General features: G+C 37.0%; 1 protein-coding gene across 1 annotated transcript; it reads right to left on the bottom strand.

The window, feature by feature from the left end:
- Positions 1 to 1,274: 1,274 nt before the first annotated feature.
- LOC132599517 (putative calcium-binding protein CML19) lies at positions 1,275 to 2,262 on the bottom strand. Its single transcript, XM_060312868.1, has one exon. The coding sequence runs from the start codon at positions 2,011 to 2,013 to the stop codon at positions 1,489 to 1,491; it is 525 nt and encodes a 174-aa protein (XP_060168851.1). The 5' UTR covers positions 2,014 to 2,262; the 3' UTR covers positions 1,275 to 1,488.
- Positions 2,263 to 19,730: the final 17,468 nt, after the last annotated feature.

Below are 19,730 nucleotides of genomic sequence, written 5' to 3'. Positions count from 1 at the left end.
ATTAGTCAAGATAATGCTATAATTAAGCGAAATAGAATGTTATATGAATATGGAGTCTTCTCCAATTTCAATTTTCTCAAAAGTCAAAGTAATTTCTCTTCAAATAAGAATCCTTATTACTGCTTTTAGGACAAAAAATAATGAGCTGCACTTTCTCTATTAATCCTTGAAACGATATTTTCTGTATTCGTTGGATCGCTTAAAAAACTTGGCGAAAATTATCAAGAGTGCTACACATATATTGTAATAATTAGAGCCGTCAAAATGGGCTTGGCCCTTGAGGCCAGCCCAGTCCAACCCGCTATTAGGATAGGATTGGGCTAAGATTATTTAAGCCCATTTAAACTGAGGCTTATAAGTCCAGCCCAAGTCAGCCCGCTGGCCCTTGAGGCTTGATCGAGGCTGGGCCGAGGCCAGCCCGTGGGCCAAAAGTCTATTTAAATTAAAAATTTAAAAGAAGATTGTGTAAGATACTAAATTTTAGTATCTTACTCACTAGCTTTAAATCTAAATTACCAAGTACAGAAGTTGTATTCGTGATTGCAAATTTAATTTAATTTGAAATTTAAAAGAAAATAAAAAAAAGAAGTTAAAAGTAGGAATAGTGATATCGAATTAGTCTTAGTATCTTACAATACTTTTCTCAGTTAGCGTTAAATCCCTAATACTAAATTCCTAATCACCAAGTGTACCCTAATACTAAAATATCTAATCACCGCATATAAAAATTGCATCCATCATGAAATTGTCAAAATTTATTACTCGAATTAGTTGCTGAGCTTTACCAAATTCAAGGTGGTAATATTATTAAGCGAATTTAAATAATACTGATTAGTTTCTGAAATGTAGTTATTTAATAATGTTTAACTAATTAATTTTGCATATGGCTGTAGACGAAGATGAAGATGTTAATTACGATAATTTTATCACAAACAGATTCAAATGTGCTCAACAATATATAGGTGTTGAATATGCTATAAGTTGTCGTAGAATTATTTACTTCCATATAATCATATTATTAAATATGTTAACAAATTGGTATACTTAATTGAAAAAAAATTATTAGTATAAAAAAATATTAAAAACAAAAAGGGCTGGCCGCCCCAGCCCATGCCCCAGCCCCTCAAATTCCTTGGCCCGTGAGGCTTGGGCTGGATTGGGCTGGCCCGTTTTGACAACTCTAGACTAATAATGGATGCATATCCGGCATAATTCTTCAATAATCAAATTGAAGCTCATGGCCAAAGAATTATATATGTACATAAAGATTAAAAGAGTACAGATTTCTAACATACCTTCAAATTAATGTTTTCTTCAGGGGTGAGTAAATAAAAAAGACGACAAGTATTTTGAGACGGTGGGAGTATTATCCCATCATATTACAATTATTTTTAGAAGGAAGAAAAAACAAGACCAAAACTAAGATCAGATAATTATGTACATAAATAATACAGTATGGAGCAATATTTTGGGTTTTGAAATCTTCTCCTAAGTTGTCATCATAGTTTTGAACTCATCAAAGCTAAGAACTCCATCTCCATTGATATCAAATCTCCTAATCATAGCTTTGCATTTATCAATGGAAGTTGACTCACCAAGTCGACTCAACATCCTCTTCAAACTCTTAGGAGTAATGTAGCCTCCACTTCCTTCCATTTCATACATTTCAAATGCTCCAATCAATTCACTCTCCTTATTCCTCTCTTCTTCCATTAGCTTTGTAAAATCCTCCAATCCTAACAACCCATCCCCGTCAGAATCCGACAGCCTCACCGCCATCTCAGCCTCCTCCACTGACAGCTCGCCTCCTACCGCCTTCATGCACCTCCTTAGCTCCGCTGGTGACACCTTTCCATCTCCATCCTCGTCAAAGTACGTAAATATCCTTTCTAACTCGCCATTATTACTACAACTACTACTGATCGAAAGACGATGATCAGTAGTAGTAGCTGTTGGTGGTGTTGTTGTTATCATTATCTTATTCTCTTCTTTCTTTCTTCTGAGATTGAACATATTGCGTAATCTTGATAAAAAAGATTTTTTTTCAGCCGTGGAAACAGAAACTCATGCCATACACATGCTTACAAGTGCGTTTAGTGTACTTGTTTTTTTGTTTTTGTTTTGCAAGAAAGTTGGATATAAGTAGAAAATGATATGAATGTAAAAAGGCTTGAACTTGAAACAAAGAAAATTATGGAAACTTTTTTTTTGTTGAAAGATCTAGAAAGAAAACAAGAATGGATATTGTAATTATGATGGAGGAATAATGTGATATGTAATTTATAGTTTGGGGGTTGAAGGCCAGAGTGTGGAATTATTTGATAAGATACCGTGGGCTTACCGTTTATGGAAACTTCGTCCTGGGAATTATGGAGGAACAAAAATGTGGCATTTGGATATTTCTTGATTAAAATAATTTAGTAGAAGTTTGAAAAGTAGACGGTCAACAGGACAATAAAATAATTGATAAATCAGAAATGGTGAAGAGATGACAATGACGCGAGACAGAACTAAGGTATGGTTTTGTGGCCTTATCGGGAAGTAGGGGTGTATATGGATCGGGCTGGTTCGGATTTTTTAAATATTAAATTAAATTAATTGTGTCGGGTTTTTAAATTTATACACCAAATCAAATCAATAAAATTCGGGTTTTTCAACCTCGGGTTTTCTCGGGTTATTCGGGTTTTTTTTTCGGAATAATCTTAATACAAAACATATAACTTTTACGTCAAATATTTCTTTAGTCCTAGTTAGATACAACTATGTAATTAAGGTGTTTCATAAGAAAATAATACAAAATGTGAGAAGAGTGATGACATTGTATTAAAATATTCAATAAAAGATAATAAAATCGGTTAAAATAAATATTGCTAATTAATAAGCCATAAAGAAAATGACCATAATCTAAAAATACTAAGTCATGCTAAAATAAGTATTAATTACATGACAAGAAAAAAAAACTTAAGTTCTGTATTTTCACTCTCTAAATCAATTATGCAAAACTAAAGAATAGATATCCAACATTATTGTCATTTCTATGGGTAAATTGAAATTCTTTTGTTAGTATTAGTGTTGAGTTAGTTTTAGTTTGGACTTTATATGAGTTACTAACATCCATAGGATATAAAACTTATTCACATTCAAAATCCGAAGTTCAAGCTTGAATAATATGATAATAGATGAAAAACTATGAAAAAAATTAAGAAATATTTATAAATTACATTACAAATAAATATTTTTATGTATAAAATATTTTAAAAATTGAATACATGTAATGTCGGGTTGGTTTGGTTTGATTTCGCTTTTTTTTAGCTAAAATCAAACCAAACCAATTATGGTCGGGCTTTTTTTAGTTTCTATAACGAAATTTGTTAGGTATTTATAAATATTTGATTGTGAATCAGGTTGATAATACTGTAACTTGAGATTGTTATAAAAACTCATAAACTTCAAATTCTAGGTTCGCCAACGTACCTCAATTTTGAAAATTTATCATTTGTGCAATTTTCACTTAGACCACCTGATGTTAGGAGAAGTGACAAAAGGGCATTTTAATTCTGAGAAGTGACGACTATTTGTAGCTTTAATTTTATGATTGTCAAGGGACATTACTGTTAATTGGTCTCAATAATGAACAATTCTACATAATGGACTGAAGAGCGTCAAAAGGCATTTGACACCATTAAGAGGTACCTTTCCAACCCATCGATGCTAGTTCCTCCAAGATCCGGAAGCCCGTTATTACTATACTTGTCGGTATCAGACAATACTTTTGGATGCGTGTTGGTTCAACACGACGAGACTTGAAAGAAAGAACGAGTCATCTACTATCTGAGCAAGAAATTCACCCTGCGAAGCCCGATACACTTTGGTGGAGTCTCAATATTGAACAATTCTTTGTAAAGATACCTTTTAATTTTTTGAAGCTGATACTTCACTGATTTTTAAGTGGAGGCATAATGCAGAAATAAATATGGAGAGAGTAACTTCATGTAAGGTTCATCAATTATTTGATATTTGATGTGTGCAATTGTATGTAAGGCACATCACATGCACCATGTTTATAATTGATGATTCGTGGGAGCCCAACTCCAATGACTTGGAATAATGGGATTAGTGGTCAATCATATACCTTTGACTTCTTCGAAATCCATTATTTTCTATCTATATTAACTGTGTTGTGAATTGAGAATAGAAGGTTGCACAACTTAAAACAAGAAGAGGAAACTTAGAAAAATAATTCTCTCAAGTCTTACCCTTGTGACGTTAATTTTCATATTTAAAAGGACATATTTGTGGTCTTGTGGAGATTGCTAGAGATTGAACACTAAGAAAAATAGTAGTTCAACTGAAAGGCCAAACTCATGTTGCCCTTTAACTAATCAACTTTTTTTATTTAGACATCTAATCTAAATGGTAAAGAAAATATGGAGTGATTGAAGAATGTGCCTTTGATATGTGGTTAGATGAACTCTATCATATATCTCTTTTTTTCACTCAAAAGATATATATACCCGAAAGAGATGTATTATCTATTTTGAATAAATCCATCTTTTCACGAAATGTTGACTCTTTTTCAATAATACAAGGACATCAAAGTTTAAACCGAAACTAAAAACCAAAAATCCCCCCTTACCAAAGAAGTCTTTTAACATCACACAATGTAGCTATCTTGCACCACCAAAGGATGTGGTGCAGTGGATGGGGATGCTCTTTTCTTAACCAGTGGTCTCGTGTTCGAGCACTGGATATGAAAAAATCCTTGCTAGGGAGCGCTTCTCCCCGAATGGGGCCCCACGCGCCGCGAATCCGGATATAGTCGGGATACAATGCAGGTACAGGACACCAGGTGGGAAACCAAAAAAAAAATGTAGCTGTCTTGCTGAATTTAGACCTCACTTCGTTTTAAGAGATATAATTCCATTTTCATTTTAACGCACTTGTGAATAAATCAGCAAGTTCTCCTATCTTCACGTAGCCAGCGAAAATTTAATTTTTTTGAATCTTCTCAAGAATAAAATGACAATCAATCACAAGATATTTCGTTGTTGATACATTGAATTTGAGGCAATACAAATTGAAAGCTTGATTCTTAAGAAGTTATACAAATCAACAAGAAACACTTGACCAAAGAATTACATTTATGTACATAAAGATTATGGTGTACAGAATTCCTAAGTTGTCATCATAATTTTAAACTCATCAAAGCTAAAGAACTCCATCTCCACCGAGATCACATCTCTCAATCATAGCTTTGCACTTATCAATGGAGGTTGACTCGCCAAGTCGACTCAACATCGATCCTCTCTTTAAGCTCTTAGGAGGTTCATCAACTATTTGATATTAGATGTGTGCAATGTTAGTGTTACATCCCGTATTTTGAACGTCGGATTATTTGTAAGATGGGGTGGGGCCCACACGTCAAGATTTTTTTTGGAATATGTGACAAGTCATATGAATCACATATGTGAAGTTAAACACAACTCAAGAAGGACCCTTGGGCCAAATCAAAGTGGAAGCCCTCCAAACGAATATTTTTAAGAAAACGTTTTCGGGTGATCTGACTTCTAGGGGCAAAAACGGTATTATAAGTTTGGAATTTGGAAAAATACCAAGAAATAGAAGGTGTAGATAATTGAATTAGCTTTCCAACCATAGGTCGTGAGTTCCCAGGTGACGTCGGTACAAGGAGATATGGACGTTTTAAGGTCGAAAGGTCAGTGGGCTAGGCCCAACTCGGGACCAACCGGGTTGGCCCAAAAAAAAATGAAGAGACAAATTAGGCCCAAAAGAGGGGTGGCCGGCCATACAATGTCCCAAGCCCATGGATTCTAATTAATTTCCATGTGATAATTAAATAAAAGGGGTCATTTAGTTGTCTTGAAACATATAGAAGTTTCAAGAACATTAGAAGAGGAGAAAAACAAACAAATGAAGAGCAAAGGAGACATGGCATACGGCCATGCTCTCCAATTTTTGTCCCTTTGAAATCTTCTCCCAAAAATTATTTTCTTGTGGTATTCCTACTAATTCAAGGGTCCTTTACAACTTGGTGTAATTATTTTGGAAGAAAGAGCACTTGTTTCTTCAAGTTGACAACTTGGTCAAGTGAAGAAGATTGTAGAAAAAGGTAAGAATTAATTCTTTTTTATTATGTTATGAAGGTTGGTTTATGTTGTAGTATGTAGAAATGAGTAGAATTTATGAAAATATGGAAGTTTACAAAGTGGGTTTGCATGTGTGCATGTGTATGTAAGGTTGTATGAATAAGATGAGTTGAATTTTATGTTGTATTCTAGTTGTAGTTGTGGTGGACCTTATATTGGAAATGGAAGAAAATGGTTCAAGTTGGCATGGAAAATTATTGGAAATAGTTATAGGAAATTATGTGATTTTATTGAAGTTTTTATGTAATTATGGAAGTGGAGTTTTAAATGTGAATTATTATGTTAGTTGGTGAATTTGGAAGGATAATAGTCCATATTGGCATGAAAGATTGGTTGTTAAGTGGTTATGAGAAGTTTTGTGATTTTATGGTAGATTTATGTAATTATGAAAATGAAATTGTTAAGGTGCAAATTATGATTATGGTTGATGGAATTGGAAGATGGAAATATGTTATGAATATGTAGATTGAAGATTAGAAGTTTTGGATGGATTATGGTTTTGGTGAAAAGTTTGTATATTTTGTATATCTTGTGAATATTTTGTAGAAATGATATGAAATGCTTCCGAATTATATTGTAATGATCTTGATTAGTAATGGATGTAAAAACATTGAGATTGGTTTGGAAATGTGAAGTTGGAATGAAAGCTATTGCATTATGTTGGAAAGAAGACTAGTTGTGTTATATTGTGTTTTGTAGTCATGGTTGTTGTCATTGTGTTGATAGTTTAGCCGGGTTGAATTCCCGGATTGTTGTTGATAAAAAAATTGGCTAAGTTGAATTTTGGGGATGGTGTATTTATAGGGGAGATGCTGCCCAAATTTTTGTAGACAAGTATTGGTTAAGATTGAAATCTTAAAGCCTTACAATTAACATTTGGTAATTGTGACCAAATTGTAGATTTTGGCGAACTTGAAACTTGATTTTGGAGACGTGTATGAAGCGGAAAAGGTATGTAAGGCTTCACCCTTCCTTCTATGGCATGTCTTAGACGTAATAAGTTGGATACAAGCCTCGGGGACAATTCTATTCTCCGGAATCCGCACCCAAAGTTTCTCCTTTTTCATTCAGTAGAATTGAATTAAATATTGTATGAAATGTTGAAAAATTGCCTAAACATCTAGAACTTGCACAAATAGGACCCGACTACCTTAAAACTCTCACAAGTGACGTCATGAAATGTAACGTATGTAAATCGTGTACGCTACCTCATTCGGCCCGAGGCGGGCCCGTTGCTCCCGGATTATCCTTATGGTTCCGTTTGACTTACTTTGAGGTTGAATCCAAAGGAAACCTTTGATCCTGATTCCGTTACCAAATGACAAGTACTATAACTATTCTAACGAGAATACTTCTATGACGATAATGATAACGACGATGTTAGAAAAGAGAATATGCCTATGATAAGTATGACCAAAATGATTCCATGACTAAGAATTCTAAGCTAAGGATTAAATGTGAAAATGAAGGTGATAAACTAGTTCTTGAACCTTATTTCTATTTCCTAGCTATGACACTGTTTTCTAAGGATTTCAAAGCCTATGAATTGACGTCTATGATGCCCATGATTTCATTCTATGTTTACTTCTAATGCTATTCTCCGTTGGTGGCCTCGCCTTAAAATACTTGTTCCTTCAAGGTGAGACAAAGCGACCACGATTGTTCCATAATGTAATCGGAGGTCACCGACCTTACGTCACTCCGATGGCTACATGATTTTTCTTTGGGCTCTCTTGCATGCTTATATGACATATGTATATAAGATATGTATATGAACATGGGATGGGGGGAAGGTATACATGGGGGAAATGGGAAGGGAAACATGTTTCATTGCCACCTGGTCAGCTGGCTTATCATCCTGGACGCGGGATGCCCGGACGCGGGATATATGGGCGAGCCGACGTATTTCGGCGCTATGTGGGCGAGCCGACATTGTTCGGTGCTATGATATGACATGATATGCTATGATATGACACGACATGATATGACATGATATGCTATGACATGACACGATATGATATGATACGATACGATACGATATGATAAGACATGATATGATATAAGTTCTATTTTCTATGTCTATGAAAAAGAAATATTTTTACAAAAGGAAAGACAAGCATGCATGGTACTCGCCCTCAGCGGCACTCATATGTACAGGTCACTCTTTTATCCTATGATATGTTCTACGTTTCCATGCAGTTATTATTCATACGCATATTTCTTACTATGTTACTATTTATGCCTTACATACTCAGTACATTACTCGTACTGACCCCTCTTCTTCGGGGGCTGCGTTCATGCCGCGCAGGTACACCCAAAGGATGCGAAGTTAGCATAGAAGATGTTCCAGTAGAGTTGGTAGGCTCCATTTGTCCTGGAGTGCTGCCAAGTCAGAGTATATGTACTATGACGCTATGTTCGAGGTTAGAGACTTTGCAGACAGAGTCGTGGGTATAGAGTGTCAGCTTTGTAGACGGCTTCTCCAGTCGATATGTTATTATGTTTCATGTCACGGGTCCCACATGATGATAGACTTTACTTATAAGAAAAAAAAAATTGGAGAGCTTGCTGTGTATTTGTTTCTTAATTGATTCACGAGTTTATATGTGTAATAAGAGTCAGCGGGTTCGCTCGGCTCCGAATATGGGGTCGGGTGCCCATCACACCCTAGTAGGATCGGGGTGTGACAAAGTGGTATCAGAGCAGGTCGGTCAAAGGGTTGTCTGCAAAGTCGTGTCCAGTAGAGTCCTATTTATGAGTGTGAAGCCGGCCACATTTATAAACGGGAGGCTGCGGGGCATCTAGGAAATATTGACCTTCTTTCTGTCTCAGATCGTGCGATAGAGCCAAGCCATAGGAAACAAGATTCCTGATACTAACCGTTGATTTTCGCAGACGCCTAGTAGCGACGGAAGCAGGCGAGTGACGATACGGTAAGTCACAGAGATCTGGAATAGTAGAAATGGTAAAGGAGATTCTGCCAGAACGGATACGTCTAACAGGAAGAAGTGTGGAAAGGAAATACTGTAAACAGGTAATAAGCGAGATGTGTTGTTCCAGAAAGGTTATGGATTTGGCGTGACGATGAAGGTGCGATCATTACTATCGGGAATCTGGAAACCCAGGACAGAAAGTAGTCATATACACAGGTGGGAAGTGAATAGTGGGAACTGATAAGGGTAAAACAGTAATTGCAAAAGGAAGGACGTGTTACGGAAATGTCCCGGAATCTGTAAGACTTCGGTTTGCTTCAAAACATGTAATAAAGGTCATGTGAGGAAGCGGACGTGAAAATATCAGTAGTAAGGCACCGAATTCCAGTGAAGTTTCGAGGTTAAGCGTGCTCAGGTGGGAGCAATTTCATGATGGATGACCCCCTGGGAAATGTACCAGAATTTTCACAAATATAGATATCAGAGATAAATAGGAAATTTAGGGTAACCTAAAGGAAATTAGAATATGTGGAGTGATTAGAAACCCTCAAGAAGTCGGGTAGACTAAGGCAAGATAAGCCGATGAGGAAGAAGATAGCGCAATGCAGCTTGGGAATGAGAGTAAGTTTAAATAAGCGTTTGGGAAATTTTGAAGGAAAGAAAGGGACCTCTCCGACGTATTATAACACCCCATAAGGACATTTGAACATTCGAGGACGAATGTTCTAAAGCGGGGGAGGATGTTACATCTCGTATTTTGAACGTCGGATTATTTGTAAGATGGGGTGGGGCCCACACGTCAAGATTTTTTTTGGAACATGTGACAAGTCATATGAATCACATATGTGAAGTTAAACACAACTCAAGAAGGACCCTTGGGCCAAATCAAAGTGGAAGCCCTCCAAACGAATATTTTTAAGAAAACGTTTTCGGGTGATCTGACTTCTAGGGGAAAACAAGGTATTATAAGTTTGGAATTTGGAAAAATACCAAGAAATAGAAGGTGTAGATAATTGAATTAGCTTTCCAACCATAGGTCGTGAGTTCCCAGGTGACGTCGGTACAAGGGGATATGGACGTTTTAAGGTCGAAAGGTCAGTGGGCTAGGCCCAACTCGGGACCAACCGGGTTGGCCCAAAAAAAAAAATGAAGAGACAAATTAGGCCCAAAAGAGGGGTGGCCGGCCATACAATGTCCCAAGCCCATGGATTCTAATTAATTTCCATGTGATAATTAAATAAAAGGGGTCATTTAGTTGTCTTGAAACATATAGAAGTTTCAAGAACATTAGAAGAGGAGAAAAACAAACAAATGAAGAGCAAAGGAGACATGGCATACGGCCATGCTCTCCAATTTTTGTCCCTTTGAAATCTTCTCCCAAAAATTATTTTCTTGTGGTATTCCTACTAATTCAAGGGTCCTTTACAACTTGGTGTAATTATTTTGGAAGAAAGAGCACTTGTTTCTTCAAGTTGACAACTTGGTCAAGTGAAGAAGATTGTAGAAAAAGGTAAGAATTAATTCTTTTTTATTATGTTATGAAGGTTGGTTTATGTTGTAGTATGTAGAAATGAGTAGAATTTATGAAAATATGGAAGTTTACAAAGTGGGTTTGCATGTGTGCATGTGTATGTAAGGTTGTATGAATAAGATGAGTTGAATTTTATGTTGTATTCTAGTTGTAGTTGTGGTGGACCTTATATTGGAAATGGAAGAAAATGGTTCAAGTTGGCATGGAAAATTATTGGAAATAGTTATAGGAAATTATGTGATTTTATTGAAGTTTTTATGTAATTATGGAAGTGGAGTTTTAAATGTGAATTATTATGTTAGTTGGTGAATTTGGAAGGATAATAGTCCATATTGGCATGAAAGATTGGTTGTTAAGTGGTTATGAGAAGTTTTGTGATTTTATGGTAGATTTATGTAATTATGAAAATGAAATTGTTAAGGTGCAAATTATGATTATGGTTGATGGAATTGGAAGATGGAAATATGTTATGAATATGTAGATTGAAGATTAGAAGTTTTGGATGGATTATGGTTTTGGTGAAAAGTTTGTATATTTTGTATATCTTGTGAATATTTTGTAGAAATGATATGAAATGCTTCCGAATTATATTGTAATGATCTTGATTAGTAATGGATGTAAAAACATTGAGATTGGTTTGGAAATGTGAAGTTGGAATGAAAGCTATTGCATTATGTTGGAAAGAAGACTAGTTGTGTTATATTGTGTTTTGTAGTCATGGTTGTTGTCATTGTGTTGATAGTTTAGCCGGGTTGAATTCCCGGATTGTTGTTGATAAAAAAATTGGCTAAGTTGAATTTTGGGGATGGTGTATTTATAGGGGAGATGCTGCCCAAATTTTTGTAGACAAGTATTGGTTAAGATTGAAATCTTAAAGCCTTACAATTAACATTTGGTAATTGTGACCAAATTGTAGATTTTGGCGAACTTGAAACTTGATTTTGGAGACGTGTATGAAGCGGAAAAGGTATGTAAGGCTTCACCCTTCCTTCTATGGCATGTCTTAGACGTAATAAGTTGGATACAAGCCTCGGGGACAATTCTATTCTCCGGAATCCGCACCCAAAGTTTCTCCTTTTTCATTCAGTAGAATTGAATTAAATATTGTATGAAATGTTGAAAAATTGCCTAAACATCTAGAACTTGCACAAATAGGACCCGACTACCTTAAAACTCTCACAAGTGACGTCATGAAATGTAACGTATGTAAATCGTGTACGCTACCTCATTCGGCCCGAGGCGGGCCCGTTGCTCCCGGATTATCCTTATGGTTCCGTTTGACTTACTTTGAGGTTGAATCCAAAGGAAACCTTTGATCCTGATTCCGTTACCAAATGACAAGTACTATAACTATTCTAACGAGAATACTTCTATGACGATAATGATAACGACGATGTTAGAAAAGAGAATATGCCTATGATAAGTATGACCAAAATGATTCCATGACTAAGAATTCTAAGCTAAGGATTAAATGTGAAAATGAAGGTGATAAACTAGTTCTTGAACCTTATTTCTATTTCCTAGCTATGACACTGTTTTCTAAGGATTTCAAAGCCTATGAATTGACGTCTATGATGCCCATGATTTCATTCTATGTTTACTTCTAATGCTATTCTCCGTTGGTGGCCTCGCCTTAAAATACTTGTTCCTTCAAGGTGAGACAAAGCGACCACGATTGTTCCATAATGTAATCGGAGGTCACCGACCTTACGTCACTCCGATGGCTACATGATTTTTCTTTGGGCTCTCTTGCATGCTTATATGACATATGTATATAAGATATGTATATGAACATGGGATGGGGGGAAGGTATACATGGGGGAAATGGGAAGGGAAACATGTTTCATTGCCACCTGGTCAGCTGGCTTATCATCCTGGACGCGGGATGCCCGGACGCGGGATATATGGGCGAGCCGACGTATTTCGGCGCTATGTGGGCGAGCCGACATTGTTCGGTGCTATGATATGACATGATATGCTATGATATGACACGACATGATATGACATGATATGCTATGACATGACACGATATGATATGATACGATACGATACGATATGATAAGACATGATATGATATAAGTTCTATTTTCTATGTCTATGAAAAAGAAATATTTTTACAAAAGGAAAGACAAGCATGCATGGTACTCGCCCTCAGCGGCACTCATATGTACAGGTCACTCTTTTATCCTATGATATGTTCTACGTTTCCATGCAGTTATTATTCATACGCATATTTCTTACTATGTTACTATTTATGCCTTACATACTCAGTACATTACTCGTACTGACCCCTCTTCTTCGGGGGCTGCGTTCATGCCGCGCAGGTACACCCAAAGGATGCGAAGTTAGCATAGAAGATGTTCCAGTAGAGTTGGTAGGCTCCATTTGTCCTGGAGTGCTGCCAAGTCAGAGTATATGTACTATGACGCTATGTTCGAGGTTAGAGACTTTGCAGACAGAGTCGTGGGTATAGAGTGTCAGCTTTGTAGACGGCTTCTCCAGTCGATATGTTATTATGTTTCATGTCACGGGTCCCACATGATGATAGACTTTACTTATAAGAAAAAAAAAATTGGAGAGCTTGCTGTGTATTTGTTTCTTAATTGATTCACGAGTTTATATGTGTAATAAGAGTCAGCGGGTTCGCTCGGCTCCGAATATGGGGTCGGGTGCCCATCACACCCTAGTAGGATCGGGGTGTGACAAAGTGGTATCAGAGCAGGTCGGTCAAAGGGTTGTCTGCAAAGTCGTGTCCAGTAGAGTCCTATTTATGAGTGTGAAGCCGGCCACATTTATAAACGGGAGGCTGCGGGGCATCTAGGAAATATTGACCTTCTTTCTGTCTCAGATCGTGCGATAGAGCCAAGCCATAGGAAACAAGATTCCTGATACTAACCGTTGATTTTCGCAGACGCCTAGTAGCGACGGAAGCAGGCGAGTGACGATACGGTAAGTCACAGAGATCTGGAATAGTAGAAATGGTAAAGGAGATTCTGCCAGAACGGATACGTCTAACAGGAAGAAGTGTGGAAAGGAAATACTGTAAACAGGTAATAAGCGAGATGTGTTGTTCCAGAAAGGTTATGGATTTGGCGTGACGATGAAGGTGCGATCATTACTATCGGGAATCTGGAAACCCAGGACAGAAAGTAGTCATATACACAGGTGGGAAGTGAATAGTGGGAACTGATAAGGGTAAAACAGTAATTGCAAAAGGAAGGACGTGTTACGGAAATGTCCCGGAATCTGTAAGACTTCGGTTTGCTTCAAAACATGTAATAAAGGTCATGTGAGGAAGCGGACGTGAAAATATCAGTAGTAAGGCACCGAATTCCAGTGAAGTTTCGAGGTTAAGCGTGCTCAGGTGGGAGCAATTTCATGATGGATGACCCCCTGGGAAATGTACTAGAATTTTCACAAATATAGATATCAGAGATAAATAGGAAATTTAGGGTAACCTAAAGGAAATTAGAATATGTGGAGTGATTAGAAACCCTCAAGAAGTCGGGTAGACTAAGGCAAGATAAGCCGATGAGGAAGAAGATAGCGCAATGCAGCTTGGGAATGAGAGTAAGTTTAAATAAGCGTTTGGGAAATTTTGAAGGAAAGAAAGGGACCTCTCCGACGTATTATAACACCCCATAAGGACATTTGAACATTCGAGGACGAATGTTCTAAAGCGGGGGAGGATGTTACATCTCGTATTTTGAACGTCGGATTATTTGTAAGATGGGGTGGGGCCCACACGTCAAGATTTTTTTTGGAACATGTGACAAGTCATATGAATCACATATGTGAAGTTAAACACAACTCAAGAAGGACCCTTGGGCCAAATCAAAGTGGAAGCCCTCCAAACGAATATTTTTAAGAAAACGTTTTCGGGTGATCTGACTTCTAGGGGAAAACACGGTATTATAAGTTTGGAATTTGGAAAAATACCAAGAAATAGAAGGTGTAGATAATTGAATTAGCTTTCCAACCATAGGTCGTGAGTTCCCAGGTGACGTCGGTACAAGGGGATATGGACGTTTTAAGGTCGAAAGGTCAGTGGGCTAGGCCCAACTCGGGACCAACCGGGTTGGCCCAAAAAAAAAAATGAAGAGACAAATTAGGCCCAAAAGAGGGGTGGCCGGCCATACAATGTCCCAAGCCCATGGATTCTAATTAATTTCCATGTGATAATTAAATAAAAGGGGTCATTTAGTTGTCTTGAAACATATAGAAGTTTCAAGAACATTAGAAGAGGAGAAAAACAAACAAATGAAGAGCAAAGGAGACATGGCATACGGCCATGCTCTCCAATTTTTGTCCCTTTGAAATCTTCTCCCAAAAATTATTTTCTTGTGGTATTCCTACTAATTCAAGGGTCCTTTACAACTTGGTGTAATTATTTTGGAAGAAAGAGCACTTGTTTCTTCAAGTTGACAACTTGGTCAAGTGAAGAAGATTGTAGAAAAAGGTAAGAATTAATTCTTTTTTATTATGTTATGAAGGTTGGTTTATGTTGTAGTATGTAGAAATGAGTAGAATTTATGAAAATATGGAAGTTTACAAAGTGGGTTTGCATGTGTGCATGTGTATGTAAGGTTGTATGAATAAGATGAGTTGAATTTTATGTTGTATTCTAGTTGTAGTTGTGGTGGACCTTATATTGGAAATGGAAGAAAATGGTTCAAGTTGGCATGGAAAATTATTGGAAATAGTTATAGGAAATTATGTGATTTTATTGAAGTTTTTATGTAATTATGGAAGTGGAGTTTTAAATGTGAATTATTATGTTAGTTGGTGAATTTGGAAGGATAATAGTCCATATTGGCATGAAAGATTGGTTGTTAAGTGGTTATGAGAAGTTTTGTGATTTTATGGTAGATTTATGTAATTATGAAAATGAAATTGTTAAGGTGCAAATTATGATTATGGTTGATGGAATTGGAAGATGGAAATATGTTATGAATATGTAGATTGAAGATTAGAAGTTTTGGATGGATTATGGTTTTGGTGAAAAGTTTGTATATTTTGTATATCTTGTGAATATTTTGTAGAAATGATATGAAATGCTTCCGAATTATATTGTAATGATCTTGATTAGTAATGGATGTAAAAACATTGAGATTGGTTTGGAAATGTGAAGTTGGAATGAAAGCTATTGCATTATGTTGGAAAGAAGACTAGTTGTGTTATATTGTGTTTTGTAGTCATGGTTGTTGTCATTGTGTTGATAGTTTAGCCGGGTTGAATTCCCGGATTGTTGTTGATAAAAAAATTGGCTAAGTTGAATTTTGGGGATGGTGTATTTATAGGGGAGATGCTGCCCAAATTTTTGTAGACAAGTATTGGTTAAGATTGAAATCTTAAAGCCTTACAATTAACATTTGGTAATTGTGACCAAATTGTAGATTTTGGCGAACTTGAAACTTGATTTTGGAGACGTGTATGAAGCGGAAAAGGTATGTAAGGCTTCACCCTTCCTTCTATGGCATGTCTTAGACGTAATAAGTTGGATACAAGCCTCGGGGACAATTCTATTCTCCGGAATCCGCACCCAAAGTTTCTCCTTTTTCATTCAGTAGAATTGAATTAAATATTGTATGAAATGTTGAAAAATTGCCTAAACATCTAGAACTTGCACAAATAGGACCCGACTACCTTAAAACTCTCACAAGTGACGTCATGAAATGTAACGTATGTAAATCGTGTACGCTACCTCATTCGGCCCGAGGCGGGCCCGTTGCTCCCGGATTATCCTTATGGTTCCGTTTGACTTACTTTGAGGTTGAATCCAAAGGAAACCTTTGATCCTGATTCCGTTACCAAATGACAAGTACTATAACTATTCTAACGAGAATACTTCTATGACGATAATGATAACGACGATGTTAGAAAAGAGAATATGCCTATGATAAGTATGACCAAAATGATTCCATGACTAAGAATTCTAAGCTAAGGATTAAATGTGAAAATGAAGGTGATAAACTAGTTCTTGAACCTTATTTCTATTTCCTAGCTATGACACTGTTTTCTAAGGATTTCAAAGCCTATGAATTGACGTCTATGATGCCCATGATTTCATTCTATGTTTACTTCTAATGCTATTCTCCGTTGGTGGCCTCGCCTTAAAATACTTGTTCCTTCAAGGTGAGACAAAGCGACCACGATTGTTCCATAATGTAATCGGAGGTCACCGACCTTACGTCACTCCGATGGCTACATGATTTTTCTTTGGGCTCTCTTGCATGCTTATATGACATATGTATATAAGATATGTATATGAACATGGGATGGGGGGAAGGTATACATGGGGGAAATGGGAAGGGAAACATGTTTCATTGCCACCTGGTCAGCTGGCTTATCATCCTGGACGCGGGATGCCCGGACGCGGGATATATGGGCGAGCCGACGTATTTCGGCGCTATGTGGGCGAGCCGACATTGTTCGGTGCTATGATATGACATGATATGCTATGATATGACACGACATGATATGACATGATATGCTATGACATGACACGATATGATATGATACGATACGATACGATATGATAAGACATGATATGATATAAGTTCTATTTTCTATGTCTATGAAAAAGAAATATTTTTACAAAAGGAAAGACAAGCATGCATGGTACTCGCCCTCAGCGGCACTCATATGTACAGGTCACTCTTTTATCCTATGATATGTTCTACGTTTCCATGCAGTTATTATTCATACGCATATTTCTTACTATGTTACTATTTATGCCTTACATACTCAGTACATTACTCGTACTGACCCCTCTTCTTCGGGGGCTGCGTTCATGCCGCGCAGGTACACCCAAAGGATGCGAAGTTAGCATAGAAGATGTTCCAGCAGAGTTGGTAGGCTCCATTTGTCCTGGAGTGCTGCCAAGTCAGAGTATATGTACTATGACGCTATGTTCGAGGTTAGAGACTTTGCAGACAGAGTCGTGGGTATAGAGTGTCAGCTTTGTAGACGGCTTCTCCAGTCGATATGTTATTATGTTTCATGTCACGGGTCCCACATGATGATAGACTTTACTTATAAGAAAAAAAAATTGGAGAGCTTGCTGTGTATTTGTTTCTTAATTGATTCACGAGTTTATATGTGTAATAAGAGTCAGCGGGTTCGCTCGGCTCCGAATATGGGGTCGGGTGCCCATCACACCCTAGTAGGATCGGGGTGTGACAGTTAGTAACCTGTATTCAAAAATATACTTAAACAGAAACAAAAGCAAATTTCAGAAACGAAAATTAGAAGAACAGTATCTGAAAATATGTGTAGGAATTAAATCGAGCCCACTGAATGCACAGTGTGTCCTTAAGGAAATTATTCCCCTCAATGTACCCGAGGTTATGGAACATATCCTCCCAGGATAGAACGATTTACTCACCGTAGTAGCGGTACTGCAAACTTTGGTGACAGCGAACCACTCGAAGGCTGTAAAATCACACAGAATTTTTATGAAGTGCAAAAGAAGAAGATAGAAGAATTCAGAATTTTTCATTAGGAAAATCTGAAGGGATGACTAGATATTTATAACCAACAACAGGTGTCTGTTAACGAAATAGGTGTGTCTTTTCTGAAAAGGCATGTGCCTTTTCGACAAAAAAAATATTTTTCCGAAAAATGCAAAGGAAATAAAACTTTCATTTCCCATTCACACCAAATACCTAACAATCCCCCACATGAATGGGGAATGGCTCTATGATATAAAAATGCACGGACAAGTGTGTGATTTACAAATAAATATTAATTGCATCTGGATAAGTAGGTTTCCCTTTGAACTTTCCGTAGTGAACATATGTCGGATATACTCGGTCAATCGGTAGATTTGATATCTTCGAACCGTCGAGCTTTGGTGTATACCTAGACAACCATATGTCACACAATTAACCCTTAACCGTCTATGGTTCTCACGGTTGTGTTCGTTTTAGCCATGAACACCGCCTGGTTTCATGAGTGCGTAGAGCATGAGCCTTTACCTAACATACTCCTTGAAGCGGCTTACACTTCACACTCACATAGGTGATTCCTAAACGTGTCATCTCGTAGATACACTATTTGGTCATATGCCAAACTTAGAAATCATTAAAAAGCTTTAGCTTTATTAACTCGTTAAAAAGCCTTAAGGCCTTATCCTTGTTTTTTAACATTGTCTGATCACGAGAATGGGTTGAGTTATTTGACAATGTTGAACCGTCATTCATAACTTTGTTTTCTCCTTGAACTTAGCTCTTGGGATCTCCAATCTGCTAGGTAGAGTTACCGCCATGATGACTTGTTCTAGGCCATAATCCCATTCCCTTTGTTGATCTTTCAACTACCTCTCTAATTAAGCCTTTTGTAAGCGGATCCGCGACATTATCTCTAGACCTTACATAGTCACTAGTGATAACTCCACTAGAAAGTAGTTGTCTAACGGTATTATGTCTTCATCGTATGTGATGAGATTTACCGTTATACATAATGCTCCCTGCCCTCCTTATTACCGCTTGGCTATTACAATGTATACATATATGTGCCAACGGTTTGGGCCAAAAATAATACACTCCAAGAAATTTCGGAGCCATTCAACTTCTTTACCAACCTTGTCTAGAGCTATAAACTCAGACTCCATTGTAGAGCGGGCGATACATGTCTATTTGGATGATTTCCAAGATACTGCTCCTCCACTATCGGTGAAAACATATTCATTTGTGGATTTAGATTCAGTTCATCCGGTGACCCAATTTGCAACAACATATCCTTCAACAACCGCAAGATATTTATTGTAATGCAATATGAAGTTTTAAGTATGTCGAAGACTCATGCATCTTGAGTTTACATATCTGATTATTAGTTACACTTGATGTAGCATCATTATAACAATATGTGTGGATAGTTGGCAACAGTTGTGGCCACAACTTTTAACAATATTTTTTTTCCCAACCATTCCACTTCTATTCAGCAGCTGCACATTCAATAATTCAGATTTCATTGTAACACTCAAGTCTGCTTCTTTAATACCCAAGCATATAGTCCAATTGAGACTTGCTGTCACCAATATTCTTTGCAATAGCAAGATTTACATTAATGGGCGTTTAATACTTGAATGGTTCAAGT

The sequence above is a fragment of the Lycium barbarum genome, chromosome 6 (genome assembly GCF_019175385.1).
Source record: "Lycium barbarum isolate Lr01 chromosome 6, ASM1917538v2, whole genome shotgun sequence".
Lineage (NCBI taxonomy): Eukaryota > Viridiplantae > Streptophyta > Magnoliopsida > Solanales > Solanaceae > Lycium > Lycium barbarum.
The sequence above is the reverse complement of the archived record's forward strand: the minus strand, read 5'-3'. Positions and strand labels throughout refer to the sequence as shown.

Coding starts and splice junctions, on each gene's coding strand:
- LOC132599517 (XM_060312868.1), bottom strand. CDS start 2,013: ATGTTCAATCTCAGAAGAAAGAAAGAAGAGAATAAGATAATGATAACA.